Consider the following 21613-nt stretch of genomic DNA (forward strand, 5'->3'; position numbering starts at 1 on the left):
ATATTCAAATGCAATAAAAGAACAAATTAACGGATTGATTTACGAATAAATAGAATTAAATTATTTAATTAAAAATTTTATTAAGTTTTCAATGCCATAAATCTTGACAAAAAAAAAAAAGATTTGACCTTTGAAAGATATTAGCTATAGAAAATTGGCATTTGTATTCTTGATTTTTCCTTGTTACTTCTCGGATTTCATCACAACACTATATTGCCATAGAAGAAATCCATGGAAAACTTTCGTATTCAAATATGCAATAACAATTAACAAAAAGAACATGTAGTGTATGGTGACAGTTGTTTGCTTCGGCACGTTATTACATCATTTCTCACAGTTTGGACAAATGATTTAGTTACGTCCTTTAAATTAAATGAAAAAAGAAGTTAACAAGCAAAAAATTAAATTAAAATAAAACAATGGAGAAAAAGACAATTATTTAAGAATGGCAAAAAACTTTAAAATGCACATTCTTTATACGTGTAATTTTTAAAAATAAACATACATTTGAAATTGACTTTATTAATAATTTTATTAGCAATCTTTCTGTTAAATAAAACATAAGTAATAAAAACAAAACTGCAAATAAGAGAAAACAACCTTCAAAAAAATTAATTTATGGCTTTCATACACAGAACTTTCTATTAATGGAATAAGAATAAAATAGAATTTATTAATAATCAGAAAGAAAAAAATTTAAACAATAATTGAAACAGTTAAGAGCACAAGAAAGAGACGGGTGTGTTTGCATGTTATTTTAATCTGCAAAGTGATTTACAAAGTTGTGAGTTTTGGTCAATTGCAAAGAAGTGTAAACAAGTTGCATCTCCCGAAATATTATACATACAATTTTTTTAAGACTCGTTATCAGTAACATCTAAATTTGAAAAGAAAAAAAAATTGCGGATACAGACTAACAGGTGCTTGTTTATGATGAAATAAAAAAAAAAAGAAAAAATACAGAAATAAATGAACACCGGGCGAACATAGGCTACAGTTGTTTAAGTCTGTAACCTAACACACAAGCATACATTCCATAAGACATCAAACTATTCTTGTATCACAGTAGTAAAAGTGATTTAATATTCGATAAAAGAAAAAAATTAAATTCCAATTTAAATTATAAAAAATAATCATAATCAATTTAGTTAAATATTTATTAAGCATATCTTAAAATATAAACAAATTTTGTTTTGCAAGATAAGATCTCTAAAATATTAAGTTACGATGCTAGGCAATAATATCATGCTTGAAAAAAATACGATTAAAAGAACTACATTTAATTTAAAATAATGGGGTGTTCCAAAAATTATTAACGATTTGAAATATAAACTATTTGCTGCATTTTGCATAAGAGACGGCATTTCAGTGTAAGGAAAAAGAATTTATTTTCACTAATTTTAAAAATTTGTAACAAAGCTCGTGGGCAGATGGCGTTGCTATTTAAGAAAAAAACAATAAAAATCCAATATCTAATATTAGCAAAAATGTGCCCCTGTTTGAGATAAAAAAAAAAAAATTACCACTAACCTGTGCATATATTTTAGTTAGAATGACCTGACATGAGGCAGAAAGCATTGTTTTGCAGTTTTTAATTTTAACAGCGCCATCAGTTGATGAATTATGTTAACTTATTTTGAAATATATTTTTAATATATTCTTAGTTTTCTTAGCAAGAGGCAGCAAACAGTACATTTCTATCTCCTTTTGTTTTCTCTTGTAAATCGTCAGTCATTTTTGAGACACCCAATAGTCTAAACTTTGCCCTTCTAATAACATTATTTTAAACAAAATACTTAAGACAGTGAAAATATTTAATATATAGAGTAAAATAAGACATAAAAATTTACTTCTTCTTAAACTCATTTTTTAAATATTTAACTAGAATGAAACTATGTGTCACTTCAAAGGAATGAAAAATAATCAATTCTGTATGCAGAGGTGAAAAAAATTGGAATGTTTGTAACAACTAAAAAAAGTTAAAGCTATAAAATTATCTAAATGAGTATGAAATTAGGTAACGGAAATTTAAAGTTCATGGTGAAAATTATGTAATGTCCTATATGTTTGTACAGATCAATTTGCTTCATGCACTTCCATATACCAACGTTTTCCAACATATGGGTTGCAGCTTAGTTTTGGGAAGAGGCTTCTTACAAGATGAATCTTCTAAGTTTCTCAAAAATAAAAATTAAAATGTATTTTTGACCTTAGCTTACAGTAATTCCTTATGTCAAGGGTCCTCAGTCTTATGCGTCAGAAGGTGGTCATATCAATAAATTGGTGAATACGAGCTCCACATCTGTTAGATAGATTATAAAATATAATCTGAAATATTAATTAGCAGGAAAGAGATAACAGTTTATTTTAGAGCAGATTAAAGTTTCAAAATTAGTTTATACAATCTATTTCCGTGAAACAAAATATGATTATTCTGGGATAGTAAACAATGTTCACCAATAAATCCCTTTGCACACCTGCACAAAAAATACTTATAAGAATGAGACATAAGAGAATATACAGACGTTTCAGTCTCAATGAGGAGTTTATCATTCTTTGTCCATAACTTAAGCATCAATAGCATGGGAAATATTTGTAGTTACAATTCTTAAAACATCCACCAAATGTGGACTTACCAAAAGTGTTGTTTTCAATAAATAGACCAAATTGATTAAATCTGTCCTAATAAAACAGACACTAAACAAATTTGTCTATCAAAAAGACAACCACCACGTGTTAATTAGTTATGTTAATAACAATTACTCGTGTGCCAGCAGTTTCCCAAGAGACAAACATTGAGGACTGCATTCAACTTTGACCCTGTATTCAGAATGGAAAAAATCTTTTCCGGCATAGAAACAACAAAATTTGCTGAGTAACAAATCTGTTAAAAGGTTAATGAATATTAGATTAAAAAGAAGTTCATTTCCAAACAGATCCTTGGGTTGTAAAAAAGATCTGCCTATTAATTCTGAGTTGAGACTACAAAAAAATAGAGAATCCCTGCCTTATACAAAGAAAAAAACCTACAAACATAAAAAGTTAGTAAAAAAAAGCACTGAAAAGAGTCGGTAGTAGTTATGGAAATGGAAAATATTTACTTATGTCTTTTGTTATTGAAACTTGAGTTCAAAGCAAATACAAACATAAATTTATACGTTTCTCCAAAAAATTCTAATGTTTTCACTGTCTTGAAGTATTTGTTTAAAAAAAAAATAATTAAAATCAAAATGATAGGTTTAAAAATCTTACAACTATACATCTTAAAAGCAGAAGTCTCACTTTATCTCGATTCACTGCGCATCATTTCAATAAACAAACTGCAAATACAGGAATAAGGCAACCTTAATATCTAAAACCAACTATGACACAAACACTTCATTCACCCTTTTAAGCCACACACACTAGGATTTATATAAAAGGAGCAGCACAACTCCTGGATGGACTGATATAAACAAAAACTCTGAATATAATATTTTCTTTAGTTATTTTCTGTACATAAATATACAAAGTAAATTATATAGACATTAAAAACAGTGACACAACATAAAATTTCTACTTGGCTATTAAAATATACAGATTTGTTTCAAGACTAAAATCTGATAATAATAAGAAAATCTAAAATAAAATTAATAATGACTAAATAACTATGTAAATGTGCAACATAATTCTACTGATACCTGAATCTCTATGACTTTACCATCACCTTTGGTTTTAAAATATACATAATGCCTCAACAAAGAACATAAACACTCGGATTTCTTTTCTTTTGGTGTAAGTTATGTAACAAAAAGCTCTTGTGTGAAAGATGTGGCACACTAAATATTATGCATTAACACATCTTGGCATGAAAAAGTAAAATGAAAATTACACATAAACTTGATTCTAAATTTACTCAACTTTTCTTTCCAGTTAAACACAACAGGAAAAGTAAATGAATAAATGATTTAAAACTTCTTTAGTTAAAAGAATATAAATTGATTAAATAAACTTAATGCTTAGCATAGCATCACATGTTGAAAAACTTTTAATATATATCAAAATCATTTTGCCATTTTCAAGTTTTAATTTAAAAAATCAACATTTAATGGTGATTCTTTTCTTCTTGCAGAATTCATATTCCATAAAACAGAAAAATGGTTAAAATATAAATGTATAATTTTAGTAAGTGTTTAAAGAAAAATCATGAAGATGTTAAATTTTGGAACATATACATTTGAATTACATCATTTTACACAGTGACAGTGATTCACATTTATAATGTGAATTATACAGCAACATGGTTATTTCAGTTTAATTGGTTTAAACACACAACAGCAAGAAAATTTTACGTTTTAGCACACATTTCATTTAAAAATTAAAAGGCACGACAATAAATATTTCTTAAAATAATAGATAAAAGAAATAGTCCTTTATGATTTAAAAGCTTTTAAAAATAATGAGATTTATTATTACATAATTAAAACAAATTACATACTATTAAGACAATTGATGAAAGAAAAATTCGTTAGCTATTAATTACAATCCAAGAAAAGTCCTAGTTCATTATAAATCAAGAAACTTAAACATCGCACTTGGAAATGAAAATCAAAATATAAAAATAACATTTACACACTAAAGTTAAAATGTGCTCTTTTTCATATGTTTATAACCAAAGTAAAAGAGATGGGCTGACAGCTAACTTTACAACCGTTGAACTTTAAATAGCATATTGATTTTCCCCAACAAAATACTAAGCAATAAATCAAAAATAATAATCACTAAATATGAACACTGGTGATAACTGAAATGATGATTATAAAAATAATATCTTAACAAACACTTACTTTCAGACTAATTATTAAAAGCAAGCTTTAAAATTTACAAAGTACATAGCCCCATTCTAAAAGGTTTTTAGTCTGTGTCTTAATAATGTCTATATCTAAATTAAATTTTTAGACAAATCAAGAACTCCATATTCTGATTCAGGAGTTCTTGATTTGTTTCAAATTTTAATTCTGGCAATAAATACCCTTTAAATCAATAATTAATACTAATTTAATGAGAATTAAACTCTATTTAAAGCTGTCATGATTAAGACAGTAAATTTGCCATAAGCTGCCAGGGTTGTGTTTAGTTTATAATAAAAAAATTAATTTAGGGATCCATATTTGAAATTAACTAAGCTACCACTATAGAAAGGAAGTAGAATGTCCAAATTTAACCAACAACTATGTATAGAAATAAGTTTTAAGTGAATGCTTCACACTTTATATTTCCATTACAAAAACGAACATAAAACTATTCATAGCACAACAGCTAAAATTAAGAGATGCAAAAGCATAGACCTTCTCGGGCAATGTGATAGTTAGCAAAATTTTATTTCATCTTAACTACAACTGATTTTAATGAGATTAGAATTGCATAATTTTGTTCAGCAGATTTCTTTAAAATAACTGCAAAATCTCAAATACAGGATGACAAGAATTTTTACGGTTTAGGCTATCAAGTAATAATATCAGAGTAGGTAAATAACTAAGTACTGATACAGAAGTGATGTGATTATGAATCTGATGCTCATTTAGAAAAACTTCAAGAGGCAAATGTCAAAGATTTTGAAAAATGACCATTTACATAATTTTGATCTCATAAAAATACAAAAAAACTAATAAATATTCTTTTAAGATGTTAGTTTTTAGCAATGCCCGAATTTTAGATTTTTGGGAATGAACCCCAATACGAAAAACAGGGTGAACAAAATTTATCATCCAAACTTTTCATGAACATCTAACACAAATAAGATGCATAAGTACTATAGCTTGCATCTTGCATATACCTTAGTAATATTTATTTTTTGCATTATACTTTATAATTATTCAGTAGTGATTTTGGGACACAAACCAACATTTTTCTTTGTCATAGTTCAGTGAGAACGAAATTCCCAGTTGAGCTTAAAAACATTCATGGAGCATTTCCAAGGTAAAATTGAACTGTTGTGTGAATATTTTACAAGCAAATAATGCAAAAAAAAAAAAAAAAAAAAAACTGTAGTTGCTGCTGAGGCATGCAAAAGCAACAAACTTAGTTTCTGACTGATTTCGCATGATGTGATAAACTTAGTGATAATTTTTGTTCGCCTTATTCAATCCTCAAAAGTATATGTGATCACCGAAAAGTCACAAAAGACTCAATGCCAATTTTTTTTCAAAATTAGGAAAATTAATGTAAATGAATGATGAAATACAACATTAACGATTTTAAGGAAAATAAAATGTTTGACACTTCATGAAATTCAATAAATTTGAACATTGAATTGATAAACAACAAGTTGTAAATGTAAACTTTGACTATATTTTCATTACAGACCAATTAAAATAACAAAATGTATGTACATATAAAAAGATCTTTTTTTTTATATTTGGATGAAAAAGAAATTTGACTAGAGAGAACATCTAAAAAAATAAAATGTCAATCCCAAATCTTTATACACATATATATACCAATATGTACAAACAACATCATTATTTACAAAACATTTTATTTTTTTAGAGTTAACAGGTAGTTAAGCATTCATTTTTTAATTATCAGACAAAGTAAATTATCATTTTGAAAATTCAATAAAAATCAGCCCAGCTCTTATACTAATTGTTTTTATATTATCATAATTTAATAAAATAAATTAACCCTTTTAATCTTTTCTTTTTTATAGAAATAAGCATAGATAAAACCTTTTACTCAGTGAGTGCTTTGAAGCTGATATAATTTAACACAAATTAAAACATATAAAAATAAGTTTTTCAAACTTTTGAAACAATGCAATGTTTTTTGTTAAATTATTATAATTTAAAAAATATTTTTAAAAATATTAAAGTTAAAATTTTATTTTAAGACGTATCTTAATATCATCTTTTGAGGTGAATATGTTAAAATATAAAAAAAAAAAATAAAGTATCTTAAATATTAAATATGAAAAAAAGATCCATGCCAAATATTTTAAGTTCAAATTTTGTTTTTTATATTGTTCAGATCCAAAATTAAAAATAATAATTTGAGGCTGTTTTATTTCATTATTATGCATAAGAAAACTCTTCATTCATATTTTCTATCAAAAAAATTTTTTTTTAAATTTAAATTAGATTCCAAGTTTTAATTTACATACATATCAAACTTGGATTATTTGTTTTGTTACATGATACATTATTCAAAATCAAAAGATTTAAAGGTGAAACAAAAAAAAAAATATTTTAAATAGATTTCTTGAGTGTAGAATTTTTTTATTTAGATACAATAACAATAATATTATATTGATTATTGTTTTAAAAAAAATCCTAAAAAAATTATTTTTAAATCCTTACATACCTAGTTAGAATTTTCTGTGTCAATCTGCATGATTATAATAGTAGCCCTTAAATAGCTATACCAAGCTGACTAGTTATAGATTACAATTGATAATATATAGTCAGTAACATAAACTAAATTTGCATATTCAAATATTTAATACAAATAAGCAATATACTCATACTAGAAGCTAAGCCTACAGTTTGCTGCTGCTCACCAACCCTGTTGTATGAAAGTTGAAATTATTCACTTGAAGTAAATGTTAATGTACTAAAATAATTCCGTTTGCTTGCGCTCTTGTTCCCCCTACTTCCGACGTTCGAGCATTTCCCTTATGATTTATTAGTGAAGATAAATAATTTTGCTCAGAAAATCATTTTTTAAAATAACATCTAAAATTAAATGAATACTGTTATAACATTAAATGTATACTGTTATACTAAAATTAAATGTATACTGTTATAACAAATTTGGTGAGTGCACAACTGTAATTCAATAATTTAGGCTTACCAAACAGGCAGATATACTAAATACAATTTGCACATGCATCATGGTACATGAAGCTGATCATTAAGTTCTTAATTATTTAACAAATCTCTCAGGGCTCGAAAAACCGCCCGTCCTCGGTGGTGAAAAATTCCCCGCGGACAATAAATTCCTCGAATATGACGTCCGCGCGGACGGCCATTTTCCCGTTAATGTTCATGATACATTTTCAATTTTTTTTATCTTACAAGAGTCTAGTGTACCACCTCACTTTTAAAATGACCCTATAACCTAGAAATCCTGTTAATTCCTTCGTCAGACCAAATGCAGCAAAATGACCCACAATACAGCAACATACTGCGCATGGTGGAATTGATGTTTTCTCCGTCTGGGAGGACTGCAGCGGTTGAAAGGGGGTTTTCAGCGATGAACTTACAAAAAAACATATTACGTACGGGTCTTAAACAAGAAGGGTTAAACGCAATTAAGAACATCTACCTAAATAGAAAACCCCTTTCAGATTTCTGTGCAGAAACCTCTGTAAATCATTGGCTTTATTGTGGAACTGGCAAACGTCATATTTGATTCATTTAAAAAACGTAGTACCCTTGGATAAATTGACATTCCAGATAACTTGATCTTTGTCATTTAAATTATTTCATAAAAGAAATAAATTATTTCATAAAAGAACTACTAGGTTACTATTGGTAACCTAGTATTTCTTTTATTACTGTATAATGCAATCTTAGCATTTGTAATCCTAGTAACTACTAATTCATTGTGCAATTTATATAAATGTTCGTAATAAATAAGAGAAAATTATATTTTTATTTATTTAGAAGCTACGGGTTAGTTTCAAAGCAGGACGGGTACATTGTTGGACAAGCCGTCCTCGGGGACGGGTAAAATTTCCGAGTTTTTTCAAGCCCTGAAATCTCTTTAGCTGTAATTTTTAAAGGTATATTAATGTAATTTGCACCAAAAAATAACAATTATAAAATGAAGACACAAATTTAAATAAGATTGGGTGAAAATGTAGCATAATAAGGTAATACTTATTATAGAAGTAACAATAATGAAACCTAACAATAGCAAAGTAGAATAAGAAAAATAAATATTGCAGGCAAATACCTTTAAATTAGGGATACAAAAATATTTTATAGGAAAACAATATCTTTATGCATTTTATTAATTTTATCCTGATAACAACTAAAAAAAGCATGGAAATTAAAGTGGGAAAACTGAATCTTACCATATGATTTTCCCGACAACAAAAATCCTCGACAACAATGGAAAACTCTGTTATACCATTATGTTTTATAGAGATACAGTTTCAAATGAATTTCTGGTTTTAACAATACTTAAGAAATCAGCAACTAGAAATCAAAATTAACTGGTTCTTGTACTCAAATATACAAAATATTTTATTAAGCTGATAATTGTAGCAGTCTCTTTTTCCTCCACAATTTTTAAAAAGAAATCTGAGACGGAAAAAAAAATTATGCAGATACTCACAAAAATTTGCTAAGTCAGCTTCCGTACTGCATAATTTTTATTACAGAGCCCATTCTAATCTAAAGTTATTAACACTTTTTTAGTTTTAAATTATTTTTGAAAAATGATTTAGAAGTTAAATGTCTCAGGTTCAATTTTCTCGAATTAAATTACTACCATAAAAATCTTATAAGACATGTACTAACATATGCACCGGAAACATAGACATAAACTGCATGTAATGAAGAGGGCATTGCCAATTTGAAAAGGAAAATCTAATGAAGTATTCTGGAATTGAAGTGAATGGATTTTGGAGGACAAATACAGAATAGTACAAAATATTTAAAGAACCTAAGATTCACAAAGATACAGAAACTCAAATGGACTGTCATTCGGACTAAACTCATGGGGAAGATACGTAGATGCAAACTTCTGCATAAGTGGATTTATTGTGTCAAAAGGAATCTTGACTTCTTGAAATTAAAATATTGGAAAACAGTTGCCGAAAGCAGGAATAGCTGGAGAAGACCGAGGCTTTCCTCAAGATGTGGAGCCATTGCGAAAAGATGAAAAATTTTAAAAGTTGCATAACATATAAAATTAAATTTTACATTTTTTTTTTAAAAAAAGAAAATATGAAATTAGAGTTTTCTTTCACTTTAGAAACAGCAGCCTTTGTAATGAAACATTCATAAATAGTTTTGGCCAGATTATTTTTAAAATTAAAATCATAAAATTTAATAACTAATGATTTAAATAATATATATATATATACAGACTAAAAAAAATTTTATTAAATAAAAATAGTTTATTATTTTGAATAATAAATATTGAATTAAAATCTTCAATCGCAAGCATCACCACATTCACACACTCAGACAAACATGAATGGCTACAGCATACCACTATTTCTCACTGCACTATAGGAAAACTAATCACTCAGCTTCAAATTTTAACCTGATTAACAAATGGCAACATGACTATGTTTCAAGACCTGAAACAACTGTTTAATCTGAAACAATAGCAAACATTATGCTAATCATAACATTATATTATATATAAACTTTAACTCCAGCTATGTACTAGATATGTGCATGTGATAAAAACAATCTACATAAATCTCTCTCTTGCTCGAAAGATCTAAAATGTTAAGAAACTACTGCTTTGATATTGCAATAACAGAAGTTATTCGTTTGTACTTTTAGTAAACTGCAAAAACCATTTGGAATTGAAAGATGGTCTCTACTTACAACAGTGTTTTAACAAAAAAGATCACTCATTGTAGGACGATGATACTGTATATCTTCATATGCATAAATATGTACGCTTGCTAACAATTCAGTATCAAGTTGTTAACATTTTCCTATAACTCCTAATTGAGGTTATTAGCTAAAATGTCATAAAAATTTACAATAATATACTACATGTGGTGTGCTGGAAACATTTCTCAAACAATAAACTTTTAAGAGAATGTAACCAGACAACCCTTCAAATATACAGAATGTATAATTATACATAACATTTTTTTTAATTATTTTAGTTATATAATGTCATGTGTTTGCATGAGTTTTACTATGTGCATTTAAGTTCCCACGATTAGCAAAACCCTTACCACATGATTCACATTTAAATGGTTTTTCACCTGTATGAACACTCATGTGTCTTTTTACAGTAGATTTTTGAGAGAATCTTTTGCCACACACTTCACAAGCAAATGGCTTCTCTCCAGTGTGAGTTCTCATGTGTATCTTAATCCTCTCTTTATCAGCAAAACGTTTACCACACACATCACAAGGAAATGGACGTTCACCTGTGTGGGATCTCATATGTCTAGTCAATGAAGTCTTTTGGGAAAAATGATGACCACATAGATTACAGGTGAAGGGCTTCTCTCCAGAATGGCTGCGTAAATGCAACTGATACACATTTTTAGATGCAAGATGTTTGCCACACAAAGTGCATTGAAAAGGTTTTGCAGGATCTCCAGACAGTACAGGTTGGGGTTGTGTGGTCAACCTTCCAGAGCCCGAAGTTGAACCCTGAGATTGGGTTGGATGGAGGCCACATGGACTTCCATTCTTACACATCAAACAATTCCATTTTTTGTCTGAAGATTTTGGTTCCTCACAGTTAGTAGGTGCAGTTGAATTTGCAACAGATGTTGAGATACTTCCTGCAAATGCAATGGTCGAGGCTTGCGAAGGCACTGGGTTTGTTAAAGCAGTGGTTGCTACAGCAATAGAAGTTGATACAACCACTGGCAGTTGGACTGCAGCTGCAGAAGGAAGATGAATGGAGGCAATATTAGGTAATGCTGCATTGGCATTTAAAATTATGGAAGGGTTGAATTCTGAGGCACTAGCAGAAGCTCGGGATGCTCCGGGCTCTTGTTTTATGGTCACCACAGGTATCTGTGCACTCGTATGATTAGCACCAAGTAAATTTGAAGCCAAAGAAGCACTAAAATCTCTCTTCACCAGAGGAGATAAACCAGAAACTACCGTAAAAGGAGGGAGAGGTCCAGATCCTGTAATAATACCTGGCTCTTGCTTTACAATATTAGATAAACCAACAGTTTTTAATAGACCACTATATATATTATTAGTAGAGGTAACACAATTTGAAGTTACAATTGAATCCAGGATTGGAACTTTAGTAGAAGTATTTCTTAAAGTTGTTGATAAAATGCTAGGTAATAAAATAGGAGAAAGAGGTGGTGAAGATAAGGTAGGTGAAACAGGAGGCAAATGAGATGCACCAGATGAATTTTCTCCAATACTTAAGTTTGGCAGGGAAGATTGTATAGTTAAAGGAAGAGCCGAGTTTAAACTAGATTGTAATGAAGCTAATGCACTAGCAGAAAGATTAGGGAAAAGGGAGGGGAGAACTGCAGATGTTAAACTAGAAATTGAGATTTCTTTCTCTTCAGAGGAGGAAGGTGATTTACTTCCATGACTAATAACCGAATGTTCATTAATGTCCAAAGAAACAACTGATTTATTTCTAGAACTGTTTGTACTATTTATCAGACTTGAATCTTTAAGGACGCTTGCTGATGAAACTGAAATATTAGATTCATTTTCCTCCTTTTCTAAAGAATTCTCATGGACAGGTGAAGAGGAAGTAATCAAAACATCTTGATGATCACCTTTACTAGACATTACAGAAGTAATTACACCACGTGGCACCCTTTGTAAAGTAGACGTTATCTTCCCTGGAGGTGACTGGGCCCGTAAAAGTTGTTGAATCACACTTGCAGTTACAGCAGATGGATTGACGTGTTGCAAAGTATCAGCTTGACTGCTAGATATTGCTACCTTGTCATTTGTTTTTATAGTAACTAACTCACTATTGTTCTGAGAAGTTTTAATATTAACAAGTTTGTTAGAAGCAATATTATCAGCACTAGTTATCACAGACTCATTTTTAATGACTTGAGACTGCTGTAACAAATTTTTCTCAATTATAGTAGATCGCACAATATTATGAGCTTTCAATATTTTTCTTGTAGCTGCATCTTGCCTTAGTGCATCTTGAACATCAGAATACATAATATCAGAACTTTGTGATGTTTCAATGCAATCTGGAATTATAACTTCATTATTTAGTGAAGAATTATTTAAATTATGATTGACATTTTCCATGTTTTGATTTCTAGACTGTTCAGTTCTGAATCTATGCTCAATAGCTTTTATATCTGCAACTGTAAATTTCGGAGAGGTGTCTATGTTTGAAGTTGAAACAATAACATTTGTTCCAATAGCTGAAACAGAAGTTGGTTGTGACCTTTGGCTTATACAGTCAACATAATTATCTGAATGTAAACTTTCTCCAACACTAAAATGAGGAGAAAGCATAGCTCTTGCAATGGATTCTTCACTTGAATGCAAAGAAAATGGGGATTCAACATTTGATCCAGAGCGTAAGTGTTCACTTATTTCAGCTACTTTTTGCATTTCCTCAATTGCAAGAGGCGACAAATGATGAGAAACCTGAGGGGGTGATGGGGATATGTGCATAATTTCCCGAAGTGGCACTACCCCAATAAAATTTGGAATAGTTCTAGATGTAAGTTGTAAATTAAGACTACTATCAGATTCTAAATGAGTGTCTGTTATGTCAGATAAAGAATCTTTATCCATAATATCTGGTCCCAGAGAAGACATCACAGAATTAGCTTTAATGCATCTACTTTCAACAATTGATGCAACATGGCTAATAGGAGTTGATGAACATACCAATAATGATGATGATAAAGGAACATCTACATTTTCCATCACAACATCTGTACATCTCGATGATGACTCTTCCATTGGACTAGCTAAAGAAACATTGTTCAAACTGTCACAAGGACTTGAAGACAATCGCTGTATATTATTAATGGATGTCATAACATCGAAAGAATTACTGTTGCTTAAATATTGAGGAATGCCCATAATCATATTAATGTTAGAAGGCCTACAAAATACATCAAACCTTCCTTTAGCTGATGATCTAATGATAGTTGAAACAGGGGGTAAACCTATTCCTGATGATATACTCACACCCGAAGGCAAATCTAACGAAGAATTGCTACTATTTGATGATGGTGACAAACACACACCATCTGCACTTACAACCTCTTGCAAGTTACTTAAGCTTCCAAGCTGGGAAGTACTTCCAACAGAAAGTTCAGAAGCCTGAGAATGATCTAAATGATACTCTGACATAGATGAAACTGGACCATCCAAATCTTGTTCATGCAAAAGGTTTTCCATTTCCATATGATCATGTGGACTAGTAACTGACTGATGATCAAGAGATAACAAATTATGATGAATGTCTGATTTGTCAAGGTCATGATCAGGAGATGGTGATTTATCATGCCCAAGTGCTGATGAAGCAGCATTCATTAAATCTGTTTCTTGCAAAAAATTCTGTGCTGTTAAGTTATCGACAACACTAAGCTGGTCATCACTGCTTTCAGATCCCTGAGAACCAGTCAAACCATCCTGTGTAACAATTGCATGAACAGTCAGAGAAGTTTGCAAAGACCTACCGACAATCATTCTTTCATCGTCACAAACACCCAAGGATTCAGAAGTTGAATCAGCATCATGTGCCAGTGCAGAATGCAGGAATGGTGTTGAATCAGAATTATCATGAGACATAATATCAGAAGTACACATAGCACTTGATATATGTGATGAGCTAGAAGAAGTAGTAACAACATCATTGCATAATGAGAGGCCACAAATATCATTTGACTCATGCATATCTAGAGTATCACCATTGTTCCAAGAGGTAGCCATGTTATTTGAAGCACTGGAGCCCACTACAGGTACAGTGACCATAGTGGGCTCCTGTTCCCCACTGACTGGTGTTTCCGAAAGATTAGAGCAGTCACTCATTTTCTAACTTCAACCACATTATCTTTGGTGCATAAATATGAAGCATGCTTAAATGGCTAAAAAAAAAACAGCAACAATTAAACTTTTGCAATTAAAGTATTTTACAAACCTTATAAGACTCAGGTTTTCCAAAAGAAAAATATATTGAGTAATTAAAATTTATTAACTACGTCAACAAAGAACATGAGTTAAATTAAGTCAATGCAACTTTTAATTTTTTTAATCACAAAAATCTTTCTCTTTAAAAAAATTTAAGTAAAACAAGTAGTAAATGTAAGCAAACTTTTTTGGTATCCTGTCTGAATAAATGCCATTAATGCATGTAAAAAAATTTTGGAGCAATTAATACTCAAACCAAAAAAGAAATTTTTAAATATGTGAGAGAAAAGTCAGAAGAAGAATAATACTTGCTCATGTGACTTTCAAACTTCAGAAGTCAGGTGTAAAATTCTAATCAAATTATACTTATTTGTTATTTATAAATATTTAGCATGATAAACTTTGTAATTGTAAAAGTTACAGAATTTAAATTATAACAACTATGCATACTGGATGCATAGGGTTAAATGTGTAATTATTATTTACCTTTTACTGTACTTGAGATATTAATCAATTGTTTTAACTTCTTTCTAAAGAACAATGAAAATGGAGAGCTAACTTTTACATAGATCATATTATTAGATATCTTTGGTTGTGTATTATAAGTACAATATGGGTCCTATTACTTTTATATTAATTTATTCTCTTGGTAATTACTTTTATGTTTCTATTAGTTTAGCTTTTATGTAGGCAATTTATTAATCCATTGAGTGTTAGTTTTGGTTTTTCTGAACATTCAACTGCAAATTTTCTGTTTTGAAAAACTAGTTTCCCATGTTATTTAATGGGTAAGTTAAAATAGTGCATAGCAGAAAAATTTCAATGCAATAAGCTCAGGAAAGTGGAAGGGTTAAATCAAGAATTTTTATTTCTCAAGATGAGAACAATGCAGTTTACCATTTTTGGACGAATGCGAGATTTGCCATGCCTCCTTGACCACATTAATAACCGCCCACTACCTTTCTATGTTCTAACTCTCCTGCTAGCCTTATAAGTAATCTAATATGTGGTAGGAAATTTGTAAGGGCAATCTTGGGGAATTTTTCTTCTGAAATAATTCATAGGGTTTGCAGGTATTATAGAACATAAGGAAGGGAGGGAGTGATTATTAATGTGAGACAAATGCCACATGGGATTCAAACCACAACGACGAAAGAGGTGCTATCAATGGCCTTAAACAACATAATAGATTACGTACAATAAAGCAATTGTGAAATCTATTACAAATACAAACATAGAAAAAAGTTAAGATTATTTTGCTTCATTTTTAATGATTGACTATGTACATTATATGGTGTTGAAAAAATATTATTATCTCAATACAATTTCAGGGTCATCATATGTAAATCAAAGAAAATCTCCCAATAACTATTTAATACAAAATGTTATGAAAATCACATTTTGTTTAAATAGTAATTCAAAATTTCTTGAAACCAATAATTTAAAAGTTTGTTCAAAAGTATAATTGTAGAGGATCTTTTTTTCTGAAAATAAATTTCATAAAATTTGATTTCCAAAGAAGTTAGCTGGAGTTCAAATATTTTGTGAACTTATTAGTCCCCCCCCCCCATTTTTAATATATAAATTTCATTTTAAATTATTACCTTCATTTACTAGCTGACTTGCACACAAAATACACAATTTAAAATTTTTAAAAATAGTATGTTAATAATCACAATGGATTCAATTTTGCAATGGAAAGTACAAAACACAAAAATACCAATTTTTCTTATTAGTTCCCACAGTGTTAGTCCAATTAGTTCTTTTGTTTGTTCCACTAAGTGAAAACGATGAACAATTGGATTTTTTTCAAATTTTATTATTTTTATTTTCAAATGAAAAATTTATAGGAAAGCAGCCAGAACAAAATTTTCTGGTCTGTAATGGCTTTGTATTTTTAGCTAGATGTGCACAACTAATACTTTAAATATTATTTCATATAATAAATTTTATAAAAAATTTTCTACAAAATATTTTATTCAAACAAATACTACATGAAATAACTTGTATTTTAGTATATTTAATAAAATATTTTCATATAGGATATATAATTGATATAAATCACATTATATTCCAATTAACAACAATTCCAAATACATTAACAATCTCAGAAAACTTAACTGCCTTGTACAACAACAATAGACATTTTAAACTAAACAAATTTTAAATCAAAAATAAATTATGTAAATTTAATTTAGAATAGAAAACGATAATTAACAAGCTTATATGTTTCATGCGGTCCAGATATGTGTTCAACAAAAGCTATCTTATGAATAAATCATGAATATAGCATAGGACATAAAATTTCCACTCGCCATTGGTGATAGAATATTTAGAATAGCAAGTAGGTTTTGTCTTATAATGTGATGTGCCACGAATCAAAATACTATCCAAATTTTTCCCAAAGTTAGTATTTACCTGCAACAGCTGGGGAAAATATCAAGACACAACTTTGGAAAACCTTTGAAACCATAGGATTCAAAAATCATATGCATAATTTATTTGGGATTTCTAGAAAGGGATCCAACCATAACATGCTTTTGACCCTGACAAATGGTATTTTAGTGCTGAAAGGGAAGTATGCAAATTTCAAATTTCATCCTGGATAGTGTCTTTAGAACTGAAATTTAATGTCCTCACATAATTCATATTAACAATTCAAACTACTTTAAGTATAACAGTGTTTAGCCTTTTGCTTAAGACTGGTAATAGTAAAAATAGTACATAAAATAAGATTATGTAGATGGGGGGAAAAACGGGTGTCTCAGTCAAAATTTAACGTAAATAAAATGCATTAATAATTTCTTAGAAAAAATTAAATTAGAATAAATTAATAATTAGAAGTAATAATCATTTGTATAGTTTGCTAGTTAACCTGAGTTCCATAGCTTAGTGAATGTCAATTTTAATGTGGGGGAAAATTATCGTTTAAATCAGCTTCCTCTCTTTCATATACAGTCAAACCTCGTCAACGCGAAATCACTTAACATGAAATATTGCTCTACATGAAGCACAGATTTAGTCCAGTTAGTCAACAATCAATTAGTATTGTACTTTACATCTTTAACATGAAATTTTTAAGCTGATTATCGCTTAACATGAAAGGAAACTGGACACGTAGATGTAAAAACAGATGACAAGCATGTGAATAAAGTGCCAATTTTTCATTTTGAGGAATGCTTTTGTTATTTTTCTCCCTTTGTTGAAAGTAGGAGAAGGAGGAATGAATGCCTATTGAGCAAGGAAGAGAGTGAAAACTGGTTTTTTCTCCAGTGAAAAATGGTGTAAAATGGGAGGGGGACTAAACTGGTTGTATCTAGTCTAGCTATTCTTTGATCTTGTTTTTTAGAGTAAGTTTTTGAGCTTGCACATCATTAGGTTAAATCAATAATGCTTGTTGGGGAAACATGAGTCACAGGCAGCAATGTTCCTTTCTGCTAGAAACAAAGCAAAAAATTTTAAACAAAATTTCTGATGGTGTGTTGAAAAAGATTAAAATTGCAAAGAAATATGGAATTGCCAAAAGTAAGCCTTCAACAATTTTGAAATAATTGTAAGAAACTGGAAATTGCCTGTTTCTAATCAGTTCAAGCCAGAGAGAAAATGACTCAGAACCGAAAGCACAAAGAAATTGAAGTGGCTTTACTTCGTTGGGTATATGAAGTTAGAGAAAATTTTTGCTGATGTTCCAGATGTTACGGGAATCACTAATTTTACATGCTCTAATGGCTAGCTACAAAGATTTAAAGAAAGATATGGAATCATTAGAAAAAAGTTTGCGGTGATGAATCTTCTGTAGATCCTGAAAAGATAGCACCATTTTTCACACAAAATTGACCTTCTATTTTAAAAGATTACACCACTCCCAAAGATATTTTAAAACCTGATGAGAATGGTGTTTTTTTTTTAAAGCTCTTCCAAATCGAATACTTTTGTTTAGAAATGAAAAGTGTTCAAGTGGAAAATTCAGCAAACCGTTCTCGTGGACTGCAACATAGATGAGTCAAAAAAGCTACAAAATCTAGCTAGTCTTTGATAGAAAATCTGTCAAGACCCCGATTCCTTATAAATGTAAAAACACTGTCCATTAATTATTCATTTAGAAAAGAGCCTGGATAAATAAGGACATTTTTTCAAAATGGATCCATGTTTTTTAGGAAATATTCCTGGAGAAAAAAAGAAAAGTTTGCTTATTGCGAAATTTTTGGCTCTACGAAATTTTTGGATTAAAAGCGATAAAGTGCATATTTTTACTACTCCAATACGACAGCAAAATTACAACCTTGTGACCAGAGAATAATACAGACTTTAAAGATGAATTATCGAAAATAAATCATACATAAAATTATAAGCTGTTATGACAACAAGATTGAGTTTTCAATCGACCTCTTGGAAGCTATGATTTTGCTTAGAGAAGCATGGAAAAATGCTTCGGCAAACACAATCTCTAATTGTTTCAGACATGGGGGATTTAGCACAGTTGAATCAGAAATTACGGAATCAGTGGAAGAGGAATCTGCATTTGATTTGATTCATAAGGCTAAAAAACAAGGGCTTCTGAATTAAAATGATTTTCAAGATTACATAAATGTCGATGAAAACCTTACTTCTGATGCTATTTCTGAAGTAGCAGACATTTTGGATGAAATTCATAATTGCAGACATTTTGGATGAAAAAAAAATAACGAATCATCAGATGAAAAAGAACAAAATCAAGAAGTATTTCAACCAACTGTTTAGATGACTGATGCTGCTGCATGAATAAGAAATTTAGAGAATTTTCTTATTCAACACGAAAACACAACTTTTACTATAAATTGTTTAGAAGAGATTCAGCAGTTTTAAAATTGATGTGAAAATCAAAAGACGAAGCAAAAATCAACTACGGCCTATTTCAGCTAGAAATAGGATGTATAAAGTGTTGGTATCTACATTATATTTTTCATTTGTTATTTTCAATAAAATAGTTACAAATTTAATTAAAATTTTCGAATTTAATTTTATTTGTTTGGTGCATAACAGTATTGTTTACAAACATTAATGAAGTATGCAATATTTATGTAGTAAGTACAAAATAAAATATTTTCATGGTGTATCGGATAAGATGAAATCCGCTTAACATGAAATAATTATGGCAGTACCACCAATTTCGCATTAACAAGGTTCGACTGCATAATAAATTTTCAATATTTTAAGCACCAGCAGAAGTCATAAATAAAAATACATTAATTTATTGAAAATTCAACTAATAAAAACTATGCTCTTTTACTACAAAGGGAGCAAATAACACAATAAAGAATGAAAAATTACTTTTTTCCAATATTTTAATTGAAAAAATAGAATTTTAAAATAATTAAAATGTGCGTACAAAACATAAATGTGCGTACAGAAAAAGAAATTTTCTGTCTGCATAAACATTTTTCTATTAAAATTTTTTCAATCAGCATTTGTGATACAAATCAATCTTTTTATTGAATATCCAAACATTTAAATTTATAATGTGAACATATTATGTTACTGAGGACATAAAATTGTAATTAGTGTAATTGTAAAATATATTAGTGCAAGGTTTTCATAAGATTATTTGAAATTACCTATTAATTAATTATTGATAATTATTTGAAAAGTATACTAAACAGACTTTAGTCCAATTTTTTGTAAAATCTATCTAATGTTTGTTGAGGTATTATTTCTTGAATTTGATTATTGTAAAATATTACCCCCCCCCCCCCTAAAATAAAAATAAAACCAGGGGAAAAAAATGTAGACTCAAACAAAATCCTCTCAAGCTTGATTAATAGAAAAATTATTTAAATGCAATATTCTTTCAAAAATATTTTAATTTATCGATTTAATATAGATATTTTTTTTACAACTAATTTTATTTAGAATTGTTTTTTTTTTTTTTTTTTTTGTAACTAAAACATTTGTATTTCATTGGGAGATTTAACTGTTTAATTAGTTCTTGATATCAAATCTACCTAAAATTTTGCTGTTCTAATTAACTGTTTACATGAGTATTTTAAACACAATTTTACAATAAAAATTAATTAAACATGAAGGTAATAATTGCTCAATTTAAATAAAATATGTAAATACTGCCTTTAAAAAGAAAGTTTCAGTAAAATGTGTGCAATGATTTAAATTAAGTTTTCACATAACATAAATATATACAGTTATTAAATACTTATATCAACAGTACTCACCAATTATTTCATACTAATCACGTAATACAGGAATAAATCATGCTCTTTTTCTGAAATAAGATTACTAATATATCCATGATTTTTGGATTTTCGATCTTCAAAGCGTAGTTGCATTATATCCAAAATTACTCATCACAGTAACAAATCTAATTAAAATAATATTTTTTATTACATTAAAAATAATATATTTATAATTTAGATACTTGAGAATAATGTTTATACACTTTAAAAAAATATAATATTAAGTAAAAATCTACATTTTTTATTACCTTTCTATTTCAAATTATAGCAAAGATTGCAAATATTCCAATGATGTACAAATATTTTTGCACAAAAGATGGCCAACTAATTTTTAAAAATGTATCAATGACAAAACCCTCTTCACGTGAACCTTCAAATGGCAAAAGCTTTTTTTTCTTCTTTTTTTTTTTACATTTAATTCACTCAAATACCAATAGTGCATAGTAGTTATTCAAAATCATTAATTAATTCATTTATTAATTATCTTAACATTCTTCAATCAATATCCTAATTATAATTCATAGTACCCACTGAAAATATAAATGTCAAATATGTACATGGCTGTAATTTTAACTAATATAAAACCAAAATGAAGAAGAA

General features: G+C 28.9%; 1 protein-coding gene across 6 annotated transcripts in view; it reads right to left on the reverse strand.

The window, feature by feature from the left end:
- Positions 1-513: 513 nt before the first annotated feature.
- Positions 514-21613, reverse strand: part of LOC107441763 (uncharacterized) — a 33143-nt gene continuing 12043 nt past the window's right edge. For all 6 annotated transcript variants that reach the window (XM_016055132.4, XM_087159599.1, XM_043045250.3 and 3 more), the window contains 2 exons: positions 20993-21138; positions 514-14743 (listed from right to left, as the gene is read on the reverse strand). In XM_016055132.4, the coding sequence (XP_015910618.3) occupies positions 10848-14687 (3840 nt within the window). In that variant the 5' untranslated portion in view covers positions 14688-14743; positions 20993-21138 and the 3' untranslated portion in view covers positions 514-10847. The remainder of the gene's footprint in view (positions 14744-20992; positions 21139-21613) is intronic.

The sequence above is a fragment of the Parasteatoda tepidariorum genome, chromosome 3 (assembly GCF_982258835.1).
Source record: "Parasteatoda tepidariorum strain Cologne lab strain chromosome 3, Ptep-v5.0, whole genome shotgun sequence".
Classification (NCBI taxonomy): domain Eukaryota; kingdom Metazoa; phylum Arthropoda; class Arachnida; order Araneae; family Theridiidae; genus Parasteatoda; species Parasteatoda tepidariorum.